The 22,907-nt window shown below is 57.1% G+C and overlaps 1 protein-coding gene across 1 annotated transcript in view; it reads left to right on the plus strand.

Annotated features, from left to right (window-relative positions):
- Positions 1-22,907, plus strand: part of LGR6 (leucine rich repeat containing G protein-coupled receptor 6) — a 71,137-nt gene that overhangs the window by 2,906 nt on the left and 45,324 nt on the right. The window contains exons 4-5 of the mRNA XM_070384816.1: positions 1,653-1,724; positions 7,340-7,411. Of these exons, the coding sequence (XP_070240917.1) occupies positions 1,653-1,724; positions 7,340-7,411 (144 nt within the window). The remainder of the gene's footprint in view (positions 1-1,652; positions 1,725-7,339; positions 7,412-22,907) is intronic.

Consider the following 22,907-nt stretch of genomic DNA (forward strand, 5'->3'; position numbering starts at 1 on the left):
TTTCTCTGGTTCCCCACAACCCAGAAAAGCCGCTTCAAGGACCCTCCCTCACTTGGCCCAAGCCCACCAGCCAGCTGTGCTCCATGGGAGCCAGTTTCCCGTCCAGCCCAGCAGGTCCACTGTCTCTCTGTTCTTATCAGGGCCAACACAAGGCCCACTTCCTCCAGGAAGCCCTCTCGGGTTGGTCCCTTCCCACAGCCTGGAAGCCTGCATGCTGGTCTGACGCGCTAGTGCCGTGCTGAGTGAGTCAGCGCCTTGGCCCGAGCGCCTTCTGTCTCCTTGGGGCAGCCAGCCGCCCTCTTGCCACCCTGCCCTCCTTCTCGCCTGATCCCCAGGACCCCAGCCTGCTGGTTCATGCTGGGCACCATCAGTCTTGGGGTTCTGCTGGTTTCGCTTAAACTCTCAGATCAGGCTCCTGGTTCCAAACACTCAGCACTCCACCTGCACCCTGAGCCCTCTCCCCTGGCACACCCCTCCCTACCGGCCCTGGGCAGGGCCCCGAGGGCACCCTGCCCCGCCCGAGTGCACGAGCAATGCCTATGGACGCTGGCTCTCGGCGTCAGGACGTGCGTTGGCCTGGAGTGGGGAGAGGCCTCTTGGAGGAACCGTGGCCTGTTCTCAGGGGAAGGGACAGCGAGGCCACGGAGGGGGCCTGCCTGGTGAGAAGGAACGCAGGACAGCAGCCACGGAGTCGGGCTGGTGACGTGCACAGCCTGAGCCCGGGGCTGGTCCTCTGTCCTCCACTCCCTGAGGGGCTTGCTGGCCCATTTTGGAGGCAGAAATGCCCTCCTACGGAACCCAAGCGTGGAGACCCCAAAGATCACAGCACTTTTTTTGAAACAGGAAGTTTTGAGAGAAGCCTGCAAGCCGCAAAATGAAGATTCCACTTTCTGTGACAAAAATGAAAAGGAGCCAAATAAAGTGAAATAAAATGAAACAAAGTGAAATAAAAAATGAAATGAAAAAGGGAAATGAAATAAAGTGAAATGAAGGGAAATAAAGTGAAATAAAATAAGATGAAATAAAGTGAAATAAGATGAAGTAAAAAAGCAAAATGAAAGGAAAAACAACAAATGTCAACTAGAGACGCTCAGTAGAGAGATTAAAAAAGACAGCTTCTGAGCTGTGTTAGCCCAGCTCCCATGTCAGCAGGCCTCTGAGAGCTGAGTCCTGGTGATGCCCGTGGGGACTTTGAGGCCCCCATGCACCTTGCAGACTCCGATGGGGACGCGTGTCAGGCGCCCTGTGCCTCATCTGTTCCTTTTAGGGTTGATGGTCACCTGTGACCAGTGTGGACGTTCTTGACTAGACCGCGGTGGTAGATTCGTTCCTACACCCCGCTTCTGCTCCAGATTAGTGGGGTTGGCTGTGGAGTTTGGAGCTCAGGGAGACCCACACATCTAGCTCCGCTGCCGACAGGACAGCACAGGGCAGGCTGTGGGTGGATGCGGCCCAGAAGATAATCGGGTCTGGGAGGTGCTGCACACTCTCTGAACTGAGCCTCCGTTTCCTCCTCTGCAAGTGGGGGTCCTTGTGAGGTCAGCAGGGCAGTCTCCACCACCCTCCCTACCCATGTCCCGGGACTCTGCTGTGGGGCCACCACCCTGCCCGGCCGCCCGCCAGCATCACCCGCCCTTCTCTCTGGTTTGCAGGCGCCTCTCCGGGAACCGCCTCGCGCACATCCCGGGACAAGCGTTCTCCGGCCTCAGCAGCCTGAAAATCCTGTGAGTCTAGGCCCCACGTTACATGGAGACTCAGCTTTGAGGACTCTGGGCAAAAGGAGGCTTGGTAGCCTGTGTCTTGCTTTGCCACTGGCTTGCTTATTTCCTTCTCTTCACTTTTCCCTTTAATTATTTCCAGGTCTTTGCTTTTGCCTTGTCCGTAAGAAAGTTGGTGGTTTGCTAACAAATGCTTAACGGCCGGATGCTTGCACCACAGTGTCAGGAAGTGTGATGTGCCATGAACGCGGCCGAGGGTGCAGGCAGGTCAGGCCAGGAGGAGCTGGACTGTTTCTGCAGAGAAGACCCCACACTGGATTCTTAACTGCCCTTCCCTCTGAACCCTGGCCGCAGCGCGGAATCCCCCGCCTCCAGTTCCCAGGCATCTGTGTCCTTGAAGCGGAAGGAACCTGAGGTTGGAAGAGAACCCTGCATTGCTCTTCCGTTGACCCCACAGCCCCCTTGGGGAGGGGACGTGAAGGCAGCCTCTCCCCAACCCTAGTCCCCGCCCCGTCCCTGCGAAGAGTGTGGGTGAAAGGAAGTACGAATGGGACTCAGGGGGTCCGAGGGCAGGCTGGGGAGGGTCCTCGGAGGGCCTGACCCTGGGCTGGGGGCAAAGCGGATCCTGGGGGCCGACCCCGGAGCGCCTGAAGCCCCCCTGCAGCGGTGAGCCGCCCCCTGCCCTGCTGCCCCCACAGCCCCACCCTCACCTGCAGGGCTTCTTTGTACAAGGGGATCACCAAGGTGTCAGTTCAGTTCAGTCGCTCAGTCGTGTCCGACTCTTTGTGACCCCATGAATCACAGCACGCCAGGCCTCCCTGTCCATCACCAACTCCCGGAGTTCACTCAAACTCATGCCCATTGAGTCGGTGATGGCATCCAGCCATCTCATCCTCTGTCGTCCCCTTCTCCTCCTGCCCCCAATCCCTCCCAGCATCAGGGTCTTTTCCAATGGGTCAGCTCTTTGCATGAGATGGCCAAAGTACTGGAGCTTCAGCTTTAGCATCAGTCTTTCCAATGAACACCCAGGACTTATCTCCTTTAGAATGGACTGGTTGGATCTCCTTGCAGTCCAAGGGACTCTCAAGAGTCTTCTCCAACACCACAGTTCAAAAGCATCAATTCTTCGGCACTCAGCCTTCTTCACAGTCCAACTTTCACATCCATACGTGACCACTGGAAAAACCATAGCCTTGACTAGATGGACCTTTGTTGGCAAAGTAATGTCTCTGCTTTTTAATATGCTGTCTAGGTTGGTCATAACGTTCCTTCTAAGGAGTAAGTGTCTTTTACTTTCATGGCTGCAGTCACCATCTGCAGTGATTTTGGAGCCCAGAAAAATAGTCTGACACTGTTTCCCCTGTTTCCCCATCTATTTCTCATGAAGTGATGGGACCAGATACCATGATCTTAGTTTTCTGAATGTTGAGCTTTAAGCCAAGTTTTTCACTCTCCTCTTTCACTTTCATCAAGAGGCCATCTGCCATCACCATCACTTTCTGCCATGAGGGTGGTGTCATCTGCATATCTGAGGTTATTGATATTTCTCCCGGCAATCTTGATTCCAGCTTGTGCTTCTTCCAGCCCAGCGTTTCTCATGATGTACTCTGCATAGAAGTTAAATAAGCAGGGTGACAATATACAGCCTTGACGTACTCCTTTTCCTATTTGGAACCAGTCTGTTGTTCCATGTCCAGTTCTAACTGTTGCTTCCTGACCTGCATATAGGTTTCTCAAGAGGCAGGTCAGGTGGTCTGGTATTCCCATCTCTTTCAGAATTTTCCACAGTTTATTGTGATCCACACAGTGAAAGGCTTTGGCATAGTGAATAAAGCAGAAATAGATGTTTTTCTGGAACTCTCTTGCTTTTTCCATGATCCAGTGGATGTTGGCAATTTGATCTCTGATTCCTCTGCCTTTTCTAAAACCAGCTTGAACATCTGGAAGTTCACGGTTCATGTATTGCTGAAGCCTGGCTTGGAGAATTTTGAGCATTACTTTACTAGTGTGTGAGACGAGTGCAATTGTATGGTAGTTGGAGCATTCTTTGGGATTGCCTTTCTTTGGGATTGGAATGAGAACTGACCTTTTCCAGTCCTGTGGCCACTGCTGAGTTTACCAAATTCCCTGGCATATTGAGTGCAGCACTTTCACAGCCTCATCTTTCAGGATTTGAAATAGCGCAACTGGAATTCCATCACCTCCACTAGCTTTGTTCATAGTGATGCTTTCTAAGGCCCGCTTGACTTCACATTCCAGGATGTCTGGCTCCAGGTCAGTGATCACACCATCGTGATTATCTGGGTCTTGAAGATCTTTTTTGTAAGTTCTTCTGTGTATTCTTGCCACCTCTTCTTAATATCTTCTGCTTCTGTTAGGTCCATACCATTTCTGTCCTTTATCGAGCCCATCTTTGCATGAATGTTCCCTTGGTATCTCTAATTTTCTTGAAGAGATCTCTAGTCTTTCCCATTCTGTTGTTTTCCTCTATTTCTTTGCATTGATCGCTGAGGAAGGCTTTCTTATATTTTCTTGCTATTCTTTGGAACTCTGCATTCAGATGCTTATATCTTTCCTTTTCTCCTTTGCTTTTCGCTTCTCTTCTTTTCACAGCTATTTGTAAGGCCTCCCCAGACAGCCATTTTGCTTTTTTGCATTTCTTTTCCATGGGGATGCTCTTGATCCCTGTCTTCTGTACAATGTCACGAACCTCAGTCCATAGTTCATCAGGCACTCTATCTATCAGATCTAGTCCCTTAAATCTATTTCTCACTTCCACTGTATAATCATAAGGGATTTGATTTAGGTCATACCTGAATGGTCTAGTGGTTTTCCCTACTTTGTTCAATTTAAGTCTGAATTTGGCAATAAGGAGTTCATGATCTGAGCCACAGTCAGCTCCTGGTCTTGTTTTTGCTGACTGTATCGAGCTGCTCCATCTTTGGCTGCAAAGAATATAATCAATCTGATTTTGGTGTTGGCCATCTGGTGATGTCCACGTGTAGAGTCTTCTCTTGTGTTGTTGGAAGAGGGTATTTGCTATGACCAGTGCATTTTCTTGGCAAAACTCTATTAGTCTTTGCCCTGCTTCATTCCGTATTGCAAGGCCAAATTTGCCTGTTACCCCAGGTGTGTCTTGACTTCCTACTTTTGCATTCCAGTCCCCTATAATGAAAAGGACATCTTTTTTGGGTGTTAGTTCTAAAAGGTCTTGTAGGTCTTCATAGAACTGTTCAACTTCAGCTTCTTCAGCGTTAATGGTTGGGGCATAGACTTGGATTACTGTAATATTGAATGGTTTGTCTTGGAAACGAACAGAGATCATTCTGTTGTTTTTGAGATTGCATCCAAGTACTGCAGTTTGGACTCTTTTGTTGACCATGATGGCCACTCCATTTCTTCTGAGGGATTCCTGCCCGCAGTAGTAGATATAATGGTCATCTGAGTTAAATTCACCCATTCCAGTCCATTTCAGTTTGCTGATTCCTAGAATGTCGACATTCACTCTTGCCATCTCCTGTTTGACCACTTCCAATTTGCCTTGATTCATGGACCTGACATTCCAGGTTCCTGTGCAATACTGCTCTTTACAGCATCGGACCTTGCTTCTATCGCCAGTCACATCCACAACTTGGTATTGTTTTTGCTTTGGCTCCATCCTTGCATTCTTTCTGGAGTTATTTCTCCACTGATCTCCAGTAGCATATTGGGCACTTACTGACCTGAGGAGTTTCTCTTTCAGTATTTTGGGGTTCTCAAGGCAAGAATACTGAACTGGTTTGCCATTCCCTTCTCCAGTGGACCACATTCTGTCAGACCTCTCCACCATGACCCGCCCGTCTTGGGTGGCCCCACACGGCATGGCTGAGTTTCATTGAGTTAGACAAGGCTGTGGTCCATGTGATCGGATTGGCTAGTTTTCTGTGATTCTGGTTTCAGTGTGTCTTCCCTCTGATGCCCTCTCACAACACCTACTGTCTTTTTTGGGTTTCTCTTACCTTGGAAGAGGGGTATCTCCTCACGGCTGCCCCTCCTGACCTTGAACGTGGAGTAGCTCCTCTCGGACCTCCTGCGCCCGCATAGCCCGGTCCTGTGTCTGTCCTGGGCTGCACCCATCTAGAAAGGTGTCTCTTTGCTCCAGGTTGTCTGTGGGTGGGTGGCCCTGTCTGCCCTGCCCAGGAGATTCCTGCTCCCAGCCGGTCGGCAGCCCCACCACCTCCAGGCGCCCTCCTCGCTCGGTGTTGTCCCTCACCCCTTCCTGTCTCCGGGCCCTGGGGCCCTGGACCCTCCCCACCTCGCTCCTGCTCCGCCTGTGGGCGTCCCATCCTGGCCCTACCTGCCTCCTCTTGGCCTCCCTCCGGCGCTAAGTCCTTCCTGCCTCCTCTCTCTGTCTGTCTGTCCTGCTCCCCCCTGTGCTGCTGCCGCTGGGCGGGGAGGCACCCCCAAGCCTGACACGGCCTGGGAGGCCTGCTGGGTGGTGGTCCCTGCCTGGGGCAGGCCCAGGCCTGTGGCCAGATTGGAGATCGGGGTTCTGTCTACTCAGCCTTCAGAAGATAAGACTCACGTCCTGTGTCTGAGCCTCCAGCTTGTGGACGCGCCTTTCTTCCTCACCTGCCTTAAGCAGTTAATCAAAGCCTCCTGAAGCTGCAATCCCGCCCCCTTGACATGGTGCTGGCCCCGCAGGTTGGGTGGCTGGAGAGGCAGCGGCTGGAGCTGAGGGTAGCCTGCCCCTGACCCCCAGCGGCACCCCTAAGACCCCTCAGTCACCCACAGCCTTCGTGCCTGCTCTTTGCCTGCAGGCCTCCTCTGCTTCAGGAGTGGGGGGGGCGTTGAGGAAGGCACCCACCTACCTAGTGCCCTCAGAGTGGAGGTTCCGCCTGCATCTGGGTGAAAAGGGCAGGTGTGCAGGCCTGGGGGCACCTTCCTGCCCCCAGCTCTTCCCTGACCTCCTCTCCGCCCACATACCGCGCCTGCCCCCCGCCCCCGCCAGAGGCCAGCAGGGAAGTACCCCCCAGAGACAGTGGCCACCCAGGCCCCCCTTAGAGTCGGGTGAGCAGGCCCCTTGCGCAGTGCCCCAGGGCTCTGGAGTGGCTTTCTGACTGTTCTGAGCATGGCTCTGGGGCCCGGGGTCGGTTGGGGTCCCCATTTCTCCCCCTCTTGCTCTCAGGCTCACGGGCCTGCTGGTCCGGGAGGGCAGTCCTCTGAGTGGCTCACGTGCCTGGCTGGATGTGCCTGCTTTTGCGGGGTCGTTTGTGCTGGCTTTCTGACCTGAGGGCTGCAAGTTGTCCCTGCAGACACGCACACCACAAAGGCATTTGCCTGGGCACCTGCACAGCCTCCAGTTCCCAGGGAAGCTGCAGGCTCTCAGCTGCAGAGGAGACTGAGGCCTGGGAGGAGATGCGGCATCTTCTGGGCCGGAATGCTGGAGGGGCCCCTGCCCTGCTTTCCTGCCTTGCTGCCCTGGGTGTCTCTTCCATGTCTTCCCGGGCGCCTCGTCCCAGAAGCCCCTGGGAGGCGCCCTCCCGGCCCTGTGGACCCCTGGGGACAGTCGGGGCTCGGGGCTCAGGCTGGGCTCTGTGGGCTCTGTGGGCGGGATCCTTCAAGCCCTCTCCTCCTCACAGGATGCTGCAAAACAACCGGCTGGGAGGGATCCCCGCGGAGGCGCTGTGGGAGCTGCCAGGCCTGCAGTCTCTGTGAGTTGGGGAGCGGGCTGGGCACCTCTGCCTGAGCCTGAACCCCAGGTTCTGATGGTGCGCTCCTGGCCTTGGTTTCCTTGGGGGGTGTGTATGTGTGTGCAGGTGCTCAGCCCCTGTGGAAGGCTGAGGGGACGGGGTCTCCCTGGGTGGCCCCGGGCGCCATCCTGGGCCGTCTGGCATTCCGCCATGGAGCCTGGGTGGGCTTGGAAGCTGCCGCCCCAGAACCGTGGCCAGACGGGGCTGTCTCCCTGACCTTGCCAGCTCCCGGGCTTGGCGAGACTTTGAGCTCAGACGCCTCATGGGCCACCAGGGACCCGTCCGGCCCTGCCCAGACCCCTGCGGTTTCTGTCCATCCGCTGGGGCCGTCGCGGTTCCCGGGAGGAAGCAGAGATGGTGGGGTGAGGGAGGGCCCGGCCACTTGGTGCTCAGGGCAGGTGCTGGGTGCACAGGGAGGGCCCGGAGCAGGCTGGTGCCCAATGCGTGCCTGTGAGCCGGCTGAATTTGACTGGAGACTAGGTGGTTGGGGGGACTCAGAATTGGGGCCAGGCCTGGGGGCCCTGAGGCATGTGGAGTGGGTGGTGCCTCCCTGCCTGTGAGTACTCTCCCCCCTCCCCAGCTGCCCCCACCCCCTCACCCTCCCGTGTCCCCTCATCCCTGCATGTGCTGGGCCTCGGGCCCCACCACCTCCTTTCCCTCTGTCCAGCTCAGTGCTGGCCAAGGTCAGAGGTCAGTGACGGAGGCCTGTGTTGCTCCTGTTGCCCAACGAGGGCAGACTAACAGTTCCTTGGGGGTGTTTCCACGGGTGAGGACCTTCACTGCCTCCTTCACTCTCACTCCGAGCTTCGTTTTGTCCCTGGGACTCTTGTCTTGTCGTGCTTGGGGACCCTGAGGGTCTCGGGCCACAGAGGCGCTCCTGCGCTCTCTGAGCAATGGCGGCCCCGCAGCCAGGACCCTCCATGGCCAGCTTCCTCGGCAGCCTCCCTGCTGCCCGGGGGCTCGGGGTCGGATCAGGCCCCGGGCCGGCCGCACACGCGTTGTCTCTGGCAGTCCTCTGGCCCGCAGGGCAGCTGGCTCCGGTCCTGGCCGCCACCACACTGACCCTCTGTGCCCAGCGGCCCATCCGCCCGTGGGGCACGGCCCCCCCGCCCACCTCGCAGGGGTTCAGGAGAGCGGGTGCAGATCACTTAACCCACCCGCCCGCCTGGTTCACATGCGCTTGAGGCTTCCCCGGGGAGGCAAAGCCGAGCCTTTCGCATCTTGAAGGGTTAGTGACAGGCGAAGGGGCAGGGAAGGGCGTCCCAGGCGCAGGGAGCAGCACGTGCGGGGGCTCAGGAGGACGGAGAGGCTGCAGAGCACGTGCACGGGGCCACTGTGGTCGGCCGTGTGTGTAGCAGGGGAGCTGGTGGGAGGGGCAGGAGAGGAGCAAGGTCTGGAATCAGCAAGAGGCCAGGGGGAGGGCCTTGCCAGGGATCCAGAGTTTATGCTTTGGGCCTGGGAAGCCATCAAAGGACCTTCAACGTGAGTTTACATCATTGAAAGTCACCCCAGCAGCAGGCAGGGAGGCCAGCCTGGAGGCGGTGCTGAAGGAGCGGTTGGCTGACTCTGGGAATATCAAGAAGCCGACTGTCAGGGCTCTGAGGGCAGGGAGTGCCTGGCTCAAGGCTTGGCTCCTGCCCTCACTCCTGTAAGGCCCACGGCGGGCTGGCCTCGGTGCTCCCGTTCTTCTCCAATACAGGGAGGCCCCTGCTTGCACAGGAGGAGCTGCACTCTTGCAGACGTGGGTGGCACGTCTGGTGCTGCCGCCTCCCGGTTCCTCGTGTGGGCGGCGCTGTCGACCCGCCGTGGGTGAGCGCGGGTTGTGGTGGTGGAGAGGACTCCCGCGTGGACGGCCAGGCTGCTCACCAAGAGCCCGGCGGCACGTGGTAGGGGCTCAGTGAGGACGTGCTGATCGAGGGGTAGGCAAGACGTGCGGCGGGACGAGCCGGGCGGGTACAGGGCCCCTTTGGACTTCTGGGTGTGCGGTACCGCGGGGGAGTGGCCGGCCTCTGGAACAGGACGGAACGCGGGCCTCTGCTTGCAGGACGTCAGAGCGTACTTGTGCGAGCGTGTGTGTGCGTGTGTCGCGGAGAAGGGGGCATAGCCCTACATGAAGGTCCTGTTTCGTGGCTGTTCCATCAGAGTGAGAACCTCCACCTAACTCAGGCACCCCGTCACAGGTGGACGGGGAAGCCCAGGTTGCTGGGCTGAGAGGTGAGGGCTGGGCCACCATCGGGTGCCCGTGTGCCTGCGCTCCCCACCAGGTGTCTCGCAGGCGTGACCCGACTCCATGCTTGTGAGCCCCCGTAGCAGGGGTCGCTCTGCTCTCAGAGGAGCAAACAGAGGCTTGGACAAGCTCAGAGCCTCATGCAGAGGTGTTTATCCAAGGCCGTTTGCCCCATCACAGCTGCGGGGAAGCCACCGCACCTCCGTCCTTCTCCATCAGGGCCAGGAGAAGGTCCCTCTGCCTGCGGGGCTGCCTCCCGGGGGCCGCCTGTCCGCAGCGAGCCAGGCCTGTGGGCTCGCCTGGGTCGGGGCCCCGGGGAAGGCTGCCCTGCCCCCCTGCATAGACTCCCGAGGATGCCCCTGGGCCACCCATGGAAGCTCTGTCCTGTGCTCCCAGGACAGGAAGGGGGCTTGGGGAGGGAGAGCGGCGGGGGCAGGGGCGGCCGGGGCACCTGTCCTACTTGGCGCTCAGGCTGTCTGGGCCCACAGCCCCCCAACTTGCTTCCTCCCTGAACTGCATGGGGGGCGCCAGGCTGGATGTGTCACGCCAGGGTGGAGCCACAGCCAGGAGGAACCACGAGTAGCCTGCCGAGCCTGGGGGAACCAGCGCCTGGGTCGGGGGGAGGTCCAGAAGGGCTCAGCCTGGGCTGAGGGGGCCCAGGTTGGAGTCAGAGGCGCCCAGTGGCAAGAGTCCCGCCTGCACGCCCCGGAAGGCGCGCCCCTCGGCACCCCGCTCTGTGCAGAGGTCCCGCCAGCACCAGCACAGCGCTCCTCTGCCGCCCGTGGAAACACGACGGGACCTGCAGTGGGGGTGGAGGGCGGGGAGGGCCCATCCCCAAGCGCCTGGTCCCTGGGGGGGTTTGTGCAGTGGGTGGTCCCTCTGTGAGGGGACTCGCCAAGTGGGGTGGGGAGGAAAGCCGCTGGGTCATCCCTTCAGTGCACAGGCTCTCAGGGGCAGGGATCCGAGGTCTTCCTGGGGGGTTTCCGAGCAGGCCCCACCACATTCCATATGACTGACCCTCCCCCGAGGGACCGCAGCCCCCCAGACCTGTGGTGGCTAGCACTCGCGGCCCTTTGTATGCGTGAGCCACCAGGACACACACCTCACTACACCTGGCGGCTCTGTGGGGCGCTTAGACTGGTAATTGCATCACCCCCATGTCACAGATGGGTAAACTGAGGCTCAGTGGGTGCAGGACTCGGCTCAGGGACACAGACCGTGCGTGGAGAGCCGGGGTCAAAACTTGGGCAGCCGGGCCCAGTCCATGTCCGCCTTGGGACACCAGGCTGTCCCAGGGCAACGCTGGGGGCCCGAGCGGGCAGATGACCAGCCGGGCGGCGGCCGGTCGGGGGCTCTGGACCATGGTGTATCCGGTGCCGCCGCCCCCAGGAACGCACACCCTGCTCGAGGACGTGTGCGCCCGTGTGTCTGCACCCCCAGCTGTGCTGCCGGAACAAGTGAGACACGAGGCCCCTCGCTGATCCCTCGTCTCACCCCCCTTTACTCCCGGAGGCCTCGCTTCCTGTTTCCATCCTCCGGGGGTGAGGACTGCACACAAGCTGGGGAATCCCAGGGGACACAGACCATCCAGAACAAGGAGGCGGAGTGGGCTCCTGGGGAGCCAGGGCTGCCGATGGCTGGTGTCCTGGTGGCTCTATAGAGCCCTGGTCCTGGTCAGACCCCAAGCAGTCTCGGAGGGCCTTGAGGCTGCCTGTGCTCATAGCTGTCAGCTCTCCCAGAAACATCAGTCCCACCCTGGCCACGTGAGGTGCAGTGGAGCCGGGGCCCTGCTGCAGACCCCCCAGTGCGGGGAGGAGGAGCCGCTTGTGTGTGGGAGGGGTCCCCTGGGGAAGCTCGTTCTTGGGTCTGAGTGATGCAGAGGGGAGGCATTGTGGGGCCAGAACGGTGTCTTTGGCGCACAGGCCAGGCAGAGAACAGTTAGCATAGTCTGGTGGGACACATAGACCATAGAACAGTAGTTCTCCAAGTGGGGTCCCGGGGCAGCTGCCCTCCCAGATCCTACCTGCACCCACAAAATCGTAAACTCTGAAGGCGGGACGGGATCACGTTTTCATGAGCGACACCCACCCCCAGCAGATTCTGACACCCACTACAGAGTGAGAACCAGTGATGCGAGAAAGGGATGTGTGAGTGATCTGGGGGCGTGGGCGTCCCCTCGTGGAGCCTCTTCGGGTCTGTGGCTGCCGCCGCCCCGTGTGGCCACAGCCCCTGTCCTCGCGTGGTCTGTTCTCTGTGTGTGTCTCTGTGTCTCTCACAGGACACGTGACAGTGGATTTAGGGTCACCCTGATAATCCAGGAGGTCTCACCTTGAGGTCCGTAGCTTATTCACCCCTGCAAAGACACTTTTTCCTCTAGGATTCCCTCCACAAGTTCTGTGGGTTATGACGGTGACTTTCCTGCTTGGGAGGCACCACCCAGCCAGCAGGGGGTCGGGTGGCAGAGGAGGGTGGGCAAGGGTCCTGTGGGGAGCGGCGGAGTAGAGTTGAGCACTGAGGAGGCGGGAGTCTTGGTGAGGGCAGTGGCCTGTGAGCCAGCCCCACAGGGAGGGCGGTGTCTGCACAGCGAGGCCAGGAAACTGGCAGGAGGAGGGACGCGGCCTGGAGGTCTGGGCGGCTCTGACCCCGGAGGTGCCTGCTCAGCCACAGGCCAGCCCCTGAGCTGATTCTGAGCTCTCAGGTGACCTTCTGGGTGTGCTTAGCATGGCTGAACTTGCCTGCCCACCAGAGAGGGCCCATGGCCCAGCCACGCTGTGGGGTGTGTCGTGGGGTCCCCGGGGATGCCCGAGGTGGCAGATGGCCTCCCTGGCACGGCTATTTTGGGCCCGGTGATTACAGGCTGCTTTATTTGGATCTCCCAAGGTTCCGGGAGTTGATTACTACGTGTGTCTGGGGTAGAGGCTGCTTCGAGGTGGGTGGTGGTGGGGCATACGGGCAGCCCCCTGCACATGAGGAGGGTCTGACACAGGTCTTTGGTCTCCCAGAGACACTAGGTGAGCGTCTGTGTGGCGGGGACCCTGTGGGGGTTCTTTCAGACGTAAACGTTGGTCTGGGGTAGAGTTGGCCCCAGCTGGGCCACCCGGGAGCAGCGTGGCGCTCAGCACTTGTGGGCTTCTCAGCCCTGCAGAGCTCCTACAGGCCTCGGCCTGAGATGTGAGGGGCACCTCTGAGTGGGGGCTGACCACTCAGATTGAGATTGAGTGTGCATGGGCCCCAGGTAGAGCCCAGAAGTGGGGTGACCCCCTCCCCGCAGGGGAGATGACAGAGGCCAGGTTCCTTCCTCCTGCATTAATGCCTCCTCTTGAGCAGCTAGTGCCAATGCAGAACCCCGGCCCAGGTTCTGGTTGCAGCTGGAGGGAAGAAGAGACCCAACCGCTGGTGTCCATCCATCTGCTCATCCACCCATCCATCCACTAATCCACCCATCCATCCATTTACTCATCCACCCATCCATCCAACCGTCCATCCATCCATCCATCCACCCATCCACTAATCCACCCGTGCATCCATCCACCCACTTATAGATCCATCCACCCATCCATCCACTCATCCACCCACCCATCCATCCACGCATCCACCCATCCATCCAACCGTCCATCCATCTGTCTAACCATCCATCCATCCGTCCATCTGCCTATCCACCCATCCATCCGTTCTTCATCCATCCAGCCATTCAACCATCATCCACCCACCCACTCATCCATCCATCTGCCCACCCATCCAACCATCCATCCATCCAACCACTTATCCATCCATCCATCCATCCATCCACTCATCCACCCATCCACCCATCCATCCACCCATCCACCCATCCATCCACCCATCCACCCATCCGTCCAACCATCCATCCAACCGTCTATCCGTCCATCCATCCATCCACTCATCCACTAATCCACCCATCCATCCAACCATCCATCTATCCATCCACCCATCCATCTACTCATCCACCCATCCATCCAACTGTCCATCCATCTAACCATCCATCCATCCATCTGTCCATCCGCCTTTCCACCCATCCATCCGTTCTTCATCCATCCAGCCATTCAACCATCATCCATCCACCCACCCATCCATCCAACCATTCAGTCATCATCCACCCACCCACTCACCCATCCATCCATCCATCCATGCATCTACCCATCCATGTATCCACCCATCCATCCATCCACCTACCCATCCATCCATGCATCCACTCATCCATCATCCATCCATCCTTCCATCCATCCATCCACCCACCCACCTATCCACCCATCCATTCACCCATCCATTCATTCACCCACCCACCCATCCACCCATCCATCCATCCATCTTTCCATCCACCCATCTACCCATCCACCTATCCAGCCATTCACCCACCCACTCATCCGTCCATCCATTTATCCCCCATCCATCCATCTTTCCACCCATCCATCCATCTAACCATCCACCCATCTACCCATCCACCTATCCAGCCATTCACCCACCCACCCATCCATCCATCCACCCACCCACCTATCCACCCATCCATCCACCCACCCATCCATCCATCTACCCATCCACCTATCCAGCCATTCACCTGCCTACCCGTCCATGCATCTGTCCATCTATCCTCTGTCCATCCCTTTAACCACCTGTGCATCCATCCATGCGCACATCTGTCATTCCATCTACCTATCTATCCATCTACCTATCCATCCATCCATCCATTCTTCATCCAACCAACCATCCACCCATCCACCCACCCATGCATCCATCCATTCATCTGTCCATCCATCCTCCAACCATCCATCCATCCAACTGTTTGCTTGCTTGTTTAAGCCTTGCCAAGTGCCTGAGCTCAATAATAAAACAAGGGCCTTGCCTTTCAGCAGCTCCTGCTTGTTTTGAGAATATCACACCCAGACCCCTATCCTTATCCCTCCCTTCCTATACACTGTGGACTTAAGCTACTGAGACAGAAAGTCAGTGCAGGTGAATATGATGTAAAATCAGTGTAGAAAAGTGAAGAGGGAGCTGACGGACATAATGAAAACCAGGTGGTGTGTTTAATAAGCATCACGCTTGTGGTTCATATCTGAGTGCTCACTGTGGCCCAGTGCCGGGGTCCAGCCCCAGCTGATCCAGGGTATTCGAAGGAGAGATGGCATAGGCGAGGATCAGGAAACAACTGCTTAATTAAATGTTAATTAAGGATATAAAGAGTAATAGAATGAGGATAGCTCAGTAGGAAAATTCAGTGAAGAAAAGAGGCTGAAATAAGGATAGCTCAGTGAGGAAATTCAGTGGAGAAAAGAGGCTGAATAATTCAGCCAGAAGGTAAGAGAAAGAACGACATGGTGAGACCAAGTTTTGGTGAACAAGGCCTGCACTTTATTTTCCAAAGTAGTTTTTATACCTTAAGTTATGCATAGAGGATAATGGGGAAGGGGTAGAGTCTTGCAGCAAGCCAGGCTTTCTTCCTGCAAACTTATCGTATGCAAAAGCTTAGGTGATTTGCATCATCTTCTGGCCCCGAGGCCTGTTAACATTTTAAGACCCTTTCTTTAGAAAACTTATTTTTCTCTAAAGGTGATTGGTCAGAGCCACCCTCCAAAAAGCATTAGATAAAGTTGCATTCCAACAGAGCAAAGGTGTGGTGGGCTATAACAAGAAAAGAATTAACTCAAGGGTCCCAGGTTACAGACATTAAAGCTACTATTTACACCAATTACATTAATCAATACACTGCCAGGGACACAGCAGGTAAGGGATATGGAGACTTAGCAGCAAACATTGGCCCAACAAGTGAAAATCCCTTCACCAATACAATTTCTAATCAATCTTTTAACTGCTCAAAGGAATCTGTATTTAGACAGTTTAGAACATCTCATGCCTCTCACAGTTGGGAGGCTCTGAGCAATCACATGTGGCCGGAAAAACCTATTCAGGCAGGCTAGAGGACTTCCAAAGGAGTTTGTAGGTTGAAACACTGTCACACCCAGGAATTATTAACTGGAGCTGTAAGCTAACTCTTTTTTCAGAGAGAGGTAGTGGGGGACAGCCCCCCGTAAAGTCAGAGGTGTAGGTGAAAGCACAAAGCAGAAAGTAGGCAGACTCTGGTTTTGGGGGTAGATGCTCGAGAATTTCCAGGGGGATTCCTGAGGCTCGATCCCACCTTTGCATATGCCGAGCCTCCTTCCTCATGACCTTTGTCATGGGTGGAGCTCCTCACGCTGGCTCCCGGCAGTGATAGAATTCTAGTTGAGCTATTCCAGATCCTGAAAGATGATGCTGTGGAAAGTGCTGCACTCAATATGCAATATGCCGGCTCCCGCAGCCCAGGCTCCAGGCCAGTGCTCAGCAGACATCAGCTCGTCTGTTCCTTGTGACAGGCCTCTATGTGAGGTCCGGTGGTCCGTGTTTCACAGATGCTGAAGTGAAGGTTCAGGGAGTCAGTCACAGAATTGGTAGATGGTGTGTCTGCACATGTGCTCTTAGCCACAACCGTAGATCACGTGCAGAAGGTCAGCTGGGAGAGACCCCAGGGGCCTGGTTCCCAAGGCCGCCTGCCGTACGGCGTGTGAGAAGTGCACAGGGTGCAGGTTCCAAGGCCCTTTCTCAGACCTCAGTCAGCATCTTGCGGGCTGGGGCCCAGGACAGTGGACTTGACAAGTCTCCCTGGTGGGATCCGATGCAGAGCCGGGTTTGGGAACCACGCGATGATCCTGGTGACTCAGAGTGTTTCCTACATCGGCAGCCCTGGCCTCACGTGGGCTGGTGAGTTGTGCAGAGGCTCAAGCTCCCCTCTAGACCGAGGGGGTCAGACTCTGCCTTTTAACAAGACCCCGCACCTTCCCAGCTATGAGCACGCCACTGAAATCTGGGACTCAGTGTTCTTTGGTCAGGAGCTCCTGGGACACCTGCCTTCTCTCCCAACCCCAGTTCTGATGAGCCGCCATTGTTATTGGCTCCGTCCCCCATCCCCTGGCCCTACGGACTTTGCAAAATCGTCAAGCCTTAATCCCTTTCTTCCCTGTCATCCCCTGCACATATGGGACGGAAATGTGAGGTTGGGGACCTGCCTAGAGCTGACGAGATGTGCCAGATGACCTTGGAAGATGGAGCTGGAGACACGGAGGTTAGGCTTGGGGAACAACTTTCCAGCTGCCTTTAACCACAGGGAGAGAAAGGGCCCAGTGTCTTTGGAAGGTCCCCAGTCACACTCCCCTTGTCTGGCCTGGGGAATCTCCCACTCTGCTCCCCTCTTGACGTTTTCTGGGAGCTCACAACCTCTTCAGAATCCTGTCGCACTGAAGCCTGAGAGTGCCAGAGGGAGGTGAGGAGTGGCTCGGATCCCAGCCCGGATGAGGTGGATAGCACCATGTGCCAGCCACCGGTGTTCCCCCAGCGCAGCCCTGCCCGCCCTCCCCAGCCCCGCAGCCCTCTGTGGTCAGCGGCTGGGAATGTGGGTCTATTTTGAGTCTGTGAGTCATTGTCCACCTGTTCCTGAGCCTTTGGAGCCCAGGTGGCTGCCAGTCACTCTTCGGCGTGTGGGAATGTGCATACCAGCTGGAAGAGGTGGTGAGCGCCCAGCTCCTGCTCTGTCCACCGCAGAGGCTGAGGGGGGCCAGGAGGAGGCATGGGCACCTGGCCCAGGGAGGGGAGGGCATCCTTGGTGTCACCAGAGAGTAAGAGCCGACCTGCAGGTGCTTTTCTGCTGTTTCCTGAAAGGGAGGTGTCCTTATGCGTCTCTGTGAGCTCTTTGGCTAGATGACTCTAAGGTCACGTGTTCTGGAATGTCCCCTAACCCTGCACTGACCCCAACACCCAAGTCTTCCACCAGCCTCCCCTGAAATAAAGCCATTCCTGCTGCAGCGAGGCCTGGGCTGAAGGGCTCTGTGGACCCTCGGGAGGGCAGCGGGAGGCAGGGGTGTCTCGAGGGGCCTGGTAGCCACGCAGAAGAGAGCATCAGGGGCCATCTCTCCCTGAGAGGAAGGGCAGGTCTAGAATTCCTGGGGAGGAACCTTCCCCTGGAGGCTTCACAGGGAATCCCGCCCTGATGCCCTGAGCAGGGGGAACACAGCACTGTCTGGGGTCAAGGTCCCAGGGAAGAGATTAGGGGGAGGGGGCAGGAGCAGGGGGAGGGACTAGGGGGAGGGGGCAGGAGCAGGGGGAGGGGCTAAGGGAGGAGGCGGGGGGGGCGGGGGGGTCAGGGGAAGGGACTAGGGGAGCGGGTAGGGCAGGGGCGTGGACTATGAGGAGGGGGCAGGGGCGGGGGCGGCTCTGGGCCTCCCCAGGGCACAGCACCAGCCCGGGGCCCTCAGGCTGGTGGGCTCTGGCCCCGCCGTCTCTCAGAGGCCCGCCCCAGGCCCTCCAGGTGCCCCTCTCGGTGCTCACAGTGTCCAGCCGCGCTCCTGAGCCCTCACGGCAGTTCTTACCGAGGCCTGGGCCTCCCCTCCGTCCAGCAGGCCCTTCCCAGCCCCGTCTCGAGATCGCGGCTGCTCGGCTGCTCGTCAAGCGCTGTCTTCGGCCCCAGGCCCGCCCCGCCCCTGCACATGGAGCTCGGTCCGCCCCTCCTGCCGGCGCCTGGACTCCGTCCCCTCCGCAGCCTCCCCTGGCCTCATCCCTCCTGAGCCCTCGCCTGCAGCCGGGGCTGCCGCGTGAGCTGCCACGGGAAGTCTCCCTTGGGGGGTGGAGCCAGCCTCGGGGTGAAGGTTCACCAGCTCTCACCTGCCGGTCTGTCCGCTGACCTGGGCCTAGGGACTACAGTGAAATTCTCCCACCGAACCTCGAGACGGGAGCCTGGGAAGGGGGTAGGGGCGCTGGAAGCCGGCTACTCTCCCCACTCTCAGAGGTGCGGTGAGGGCGGGTCTAGGGCTCCCGACGCTGTTGGGTAGCTCCGATTCTCAATCGCTGCTCAGATCAGAAACCACAGACCTCGGGGCCAGCCGGCCAAGCCTTCCTGGGAGTTACACCTGCTCTCAGGTCGTGAGCCCACCCGGCTCGCCATCCATCCAGCTGGGCTGCGCACCCCATGGTGCCTCTCGCCCCCCGCCCGCCAGTGCCCTTCTGCCTCCAGGCCTCGGCTTGAGCTGTCCTCGGGATCTGGTGCTTTTCCTTCTTGCCAGGCTTTGCCTCGCTACTGAATCAGTGCAACACACTTCCTCCAGAAGTCCTCCTAGATTTCCATCCGACTCTGAGTCTCTGAGTACAAGAAGTACCAGAACCAGACCCCCTCGGTTCTCTCAGGGTGGCAGGAGGGAGGCCCTAGCGGAGCAGAGCAGGGAGGGGCCGGATGGAGCTCTGTTGTCTCTGCTGTGCTGGCCTGGAGCCTGTCCGCTGCTGCCGGGCTGGAGGACACTCTGGCCTGCATTCACTCAGCCGACAGGCTGAGGTGGGGGCAGGGCTGGGCACAGACAGTAAATAGCCTTTGTCCACAGGTCCGTTTGGGATGCTGAGTGGTGGACTTCAGGCCAGTCTGGAGAGCTCTGAGAAAGGGCTCCACGCGAGCCCAGGCAAACGGGACCCTTCATGGTCCATCTCTCCCTGACGTGACCTGACCGGCATCCTGGATCTGACTGTCCCAGCCCCTCCGAGTCTGGGAGTCAGAGCTAGAAGGGCAGTGAGGCTCGTGGGGCATGGCCGGTGGTCACTCACCTCCCTGTTGTCAAGGCCTCACCTCATGCATCTGATGACCTGGGGTGGGTGGGGCTCCCGGAAATGCTCCTTTCAGCTGTGAGGGGATATGTGAGTCTAGCCTCTCTCTCTGAAATCGCTGCTGCTTGCCTGTGTAAGCCAGCCCTACCTCTTTTGAGGTGAGAGTTATCTGCGCCTCCTGAGCCTTGGTTCTGTGAGCTGTGAGCTAGGGGCGATGGGGTGACTGCCCTGAAGGTCCCTGCGATGCTCCGTGCTCTGCTCTGCGGGCTGCAGTGCTCGCACAGGCGGTGCTGGGACGAGGGTTATTGTCGGACTCACCCGTGGCTTCAGCTTTGCCGCAGAACCCGGCGGCATCCTCCTGAGGGGCTGGGCACCCGTTTCCCTCCACGGCCCTCAGCACCCCCCAGCAGGCCGGTGAGCTGCCAGCTTCAGGATGTGGTCACAGCAGGACAGCTTGGGATCTGCAGGTCTGTGCAGGCACGAGTTTCAGAGCCAGGATCCTGAATTCGTGCTCATCAGAAATCCAGCTCCTTCTCTCTCCTGTGTGGGGATGGAGTTTGACCGCTAGTTTTTTTTCTTTTTTTCTTTTGTTTTTTTTTTTTGTAAATTTATTTTCAAAGGGCAAAACAGCTGGGAAATTTACCTAAGAGTCCAACAGAATATCACTGCCCAGGTCAGCCACACAGCCAAGACGGGATCTCACGTCCAGATGCTCCCAGGACCGCCCATCCTGTCCAGATGCTCCCAGGACCGCCCGTCCTCTCGAAGTGGAGGAAGGGCCGGTCCCTTGCTCTCTCACACCCTCCTGCCTGCAGCGTCCTCTGCACCTTCCTGAGCTGTGTGCACACTTCACTTGTGCTTCCATCATGTCCGGCTCTTTGTGCCCCATGAATTACAGCCCACCAGGCTTCTTTGTCCAAGGATTTTCCAGGCAAGAATACTGGAGAGGGTTCATTCCCTTCTCCAGGGCATCTTCCCAACCCAGGCATGAAACCTGTGTCTCTTATGTCTCCTGCATTGGCAGACGGGTTTTTTATGCTAACACCACCTGGGAAATGGACACGTTAACTTTCCACATCTGGACCAGGACTTTCAAACCCAAATCCACCCTCCACAGCCACAGTCATCTTTACTTGGTCCAAACTAACGTCTCCATGAAACAGGAATTTACTGGGAGCTTCACTGGGTCTGTCTTGTCATAGTTTCCAGACAACACGGTCCTTAGCTCCGTCCAATATTAGAGGAGGTGTTGCTGGGCCAGCGGCTCAGCCGTGAATCTGCCTGGAGCCAAGAGCAAGGACTTGCAAGAAACTGTGGCCAAACGTGAGCTGCCTCGAAATAAGTGCCAACAGTGTTCGGGTTTAGAGGAGCCCCGGCATCTGACTCAACTGTGGCTCTAGGATGATGGGATATTAGTGACGCCATCCTGTTCGGATGCAGTTAACTGGAATAGTACAGTTGAGTCTTATTGATAGTTTATGGGGTCGTCGGGTCACAGAGCTGCTGGTCTCAGGGCCTGGCAGCTGGCTTCTGAGGTGAGCGGGAGCTTTGCAAGGCCTGGGGCCTCTCTTGGCTGGAAGAGAAGCAAAGCTCCATGAAAAGCTCCCTGCTGGGCTGAGCCAGGAGAACGAGAGGTGAAGAGTGGAGAGGAAAGGACAGCCTTGCTGGGAGGGGAGGGGGCTGAGCAGAGAGAAGGCTGTGACCTGGGTGTGCTCAGGCGCTCAGTCATGTCTGTCTCTTTGCGACCCCACAGACTGTAGCCTGCCAGGCTCCTCTGTCCATGGGGATTCCCCAGACAAGAATACTGGAGTAGGTTGCCATGCCCTCCTCCAGGGGATCTTCCCGACCCAGCAATCGAACCAGGGTCTCCCGTACTGCAGGCAGATCCTTCACCGTCTGAGCCATTAGGGAAGCCCAAGAATACTGGAGTGGGTAGCCTATCCCTTCTCCAGGGGATCTTTCCGACCCAGGAATTGAACCAGGGTCTCGTGCATTGCAGGCGGATTCTTTACCAGCTGAGCCACCAGCCCCGGGGGCTGGATTTGGAGAAGGCAGTCTTGGCTCAGCCTAGTGGGCAGCCTGGAGGAGGCTGGTCTGCAGGGAGGGCCGGCCCTTTTGTGAGGCCAGGCAGGACAGAGCCTGGACCACAGCAACGGCCCGGGAGGGGCCCCAGAGAGTGCGGCTTCTCCACTCACCCCCGCCCCTCCCCTCCCCAGACCTGCCCGCTGTGTGCACCATCCCTAGCTGAGCGCTCCAGAGCCTGGGGCTTAACTATATCCTGACACACTTTGTTTTTAAAAAATATGTTTTTGTTCTGATTCATTGTAGAAAATTTAGAAAATACAGAGAATATGAATAAAATGGAAACACCCACAATCCTGCCACCCAGACACGACGCTTACTATCACGCCGTCTCTCTCTGAACTCTCGTTCTTTTAAGCTCACCCTTCCTTTGTGATGTGCTGAAGCTTCAGATTGTGTTGGGGCCTGACCTGTGGTTCCTTGAAGACTGGCACTGCTGTAGTCATTTTACCTTTAAGTACTTTAAGAATTTGAGATATAAGTCATATAGCATGAGTTGCTCTTTAAAAGTAGACACCTGAGTGGCTTTTTTTTTTTTTTTTTTTTTTGGCATGTTTACAAACTTGTGCAGACATTAACATCTCTGATTTCAGCGTATTCTCGTCCCCCTGTCCTGGTTAGCTCTCCCTCCCCACAACACACAGCCCCTGAAGGCATCGATCTACATGCTCTCTGCGCTTGCCTATCGTGGACATTTCTCATAAATGCAGTCATACAAAATGGGGCTTTTTGTGTTTGGCGTCCTTCATTTTGCATGTTGTCAAGATTCACCCACGTGGGTATCCGTTAGTCTGTCAATTCAGTTCAGTCACTCAGTCATGTCTGACTCTGTGACCCCGTGGACTTCAGCACGCCAGACTTCCCTGTCCATCACCAACTCCCGGAGATGGTGCCATCCAACCATCTCATTCTCTGTCACCCCCTTCTCTTCCTGCCTTCAGTCTTTCCCAGCATCAGGGTCTTTTCCACTGAGTCAGTTCTTTGCATCGGGTGGCCAAAGTATTGGAGTTTCAGCTTCAGATCAGTCTTTCCAATGAACACTCAGGACTGATTTCCTTTAAGATGGCTGGTTGGATCTCCTTGATGTCCAAGGGACTCTCAAGAGTCTTCTCCAACACCACAGTTTAAAAGCATCAATTCTTTGGCACTCAGCCTTCTTTATGGTCCAACTCTCACATCCATACATGACCACTGAAAAAGCCATAGCTCTGACTAGCTGGACCTTTGTTGGCAAAGTGATGTCTCTGCTTTTTAAAATGCTGTCTAGGTTGGTCATGGCTTTTCTGTCAGTACTACTTTCCTTTTTAAAAAAAGTATTCATTCCTCTGGCTGCACTGGGTTTTAGCTGCTGCCCTTGGGACCCCAGGACTCTGCTTCTCTGGGTGGCTGAATGATATCCGCTGTGGGGTTAGCCCAGGTCTGTTTACCTGTTGCCAGCTGGTGGACGTTGGGCTGTCTTCATTGTCTGGTTTTTGTGAATAATACTGGTGTGAACACTTGTGCAGATGCGTGTTA

The sequence above is a fragment of the Bos mutus genome, chromosome 16, assembly GCF_027580195.1.
Source record: "Bos mutus isolate GX-2022 chromosome 16, NWIPB_WYAK_1.1, whole genome shotgun sequence".
NCBI lineage: Eukaryota > Metazoa > Chordata > Mammalia > Artiodactyla > Bovidae > Bos > Bos mutus.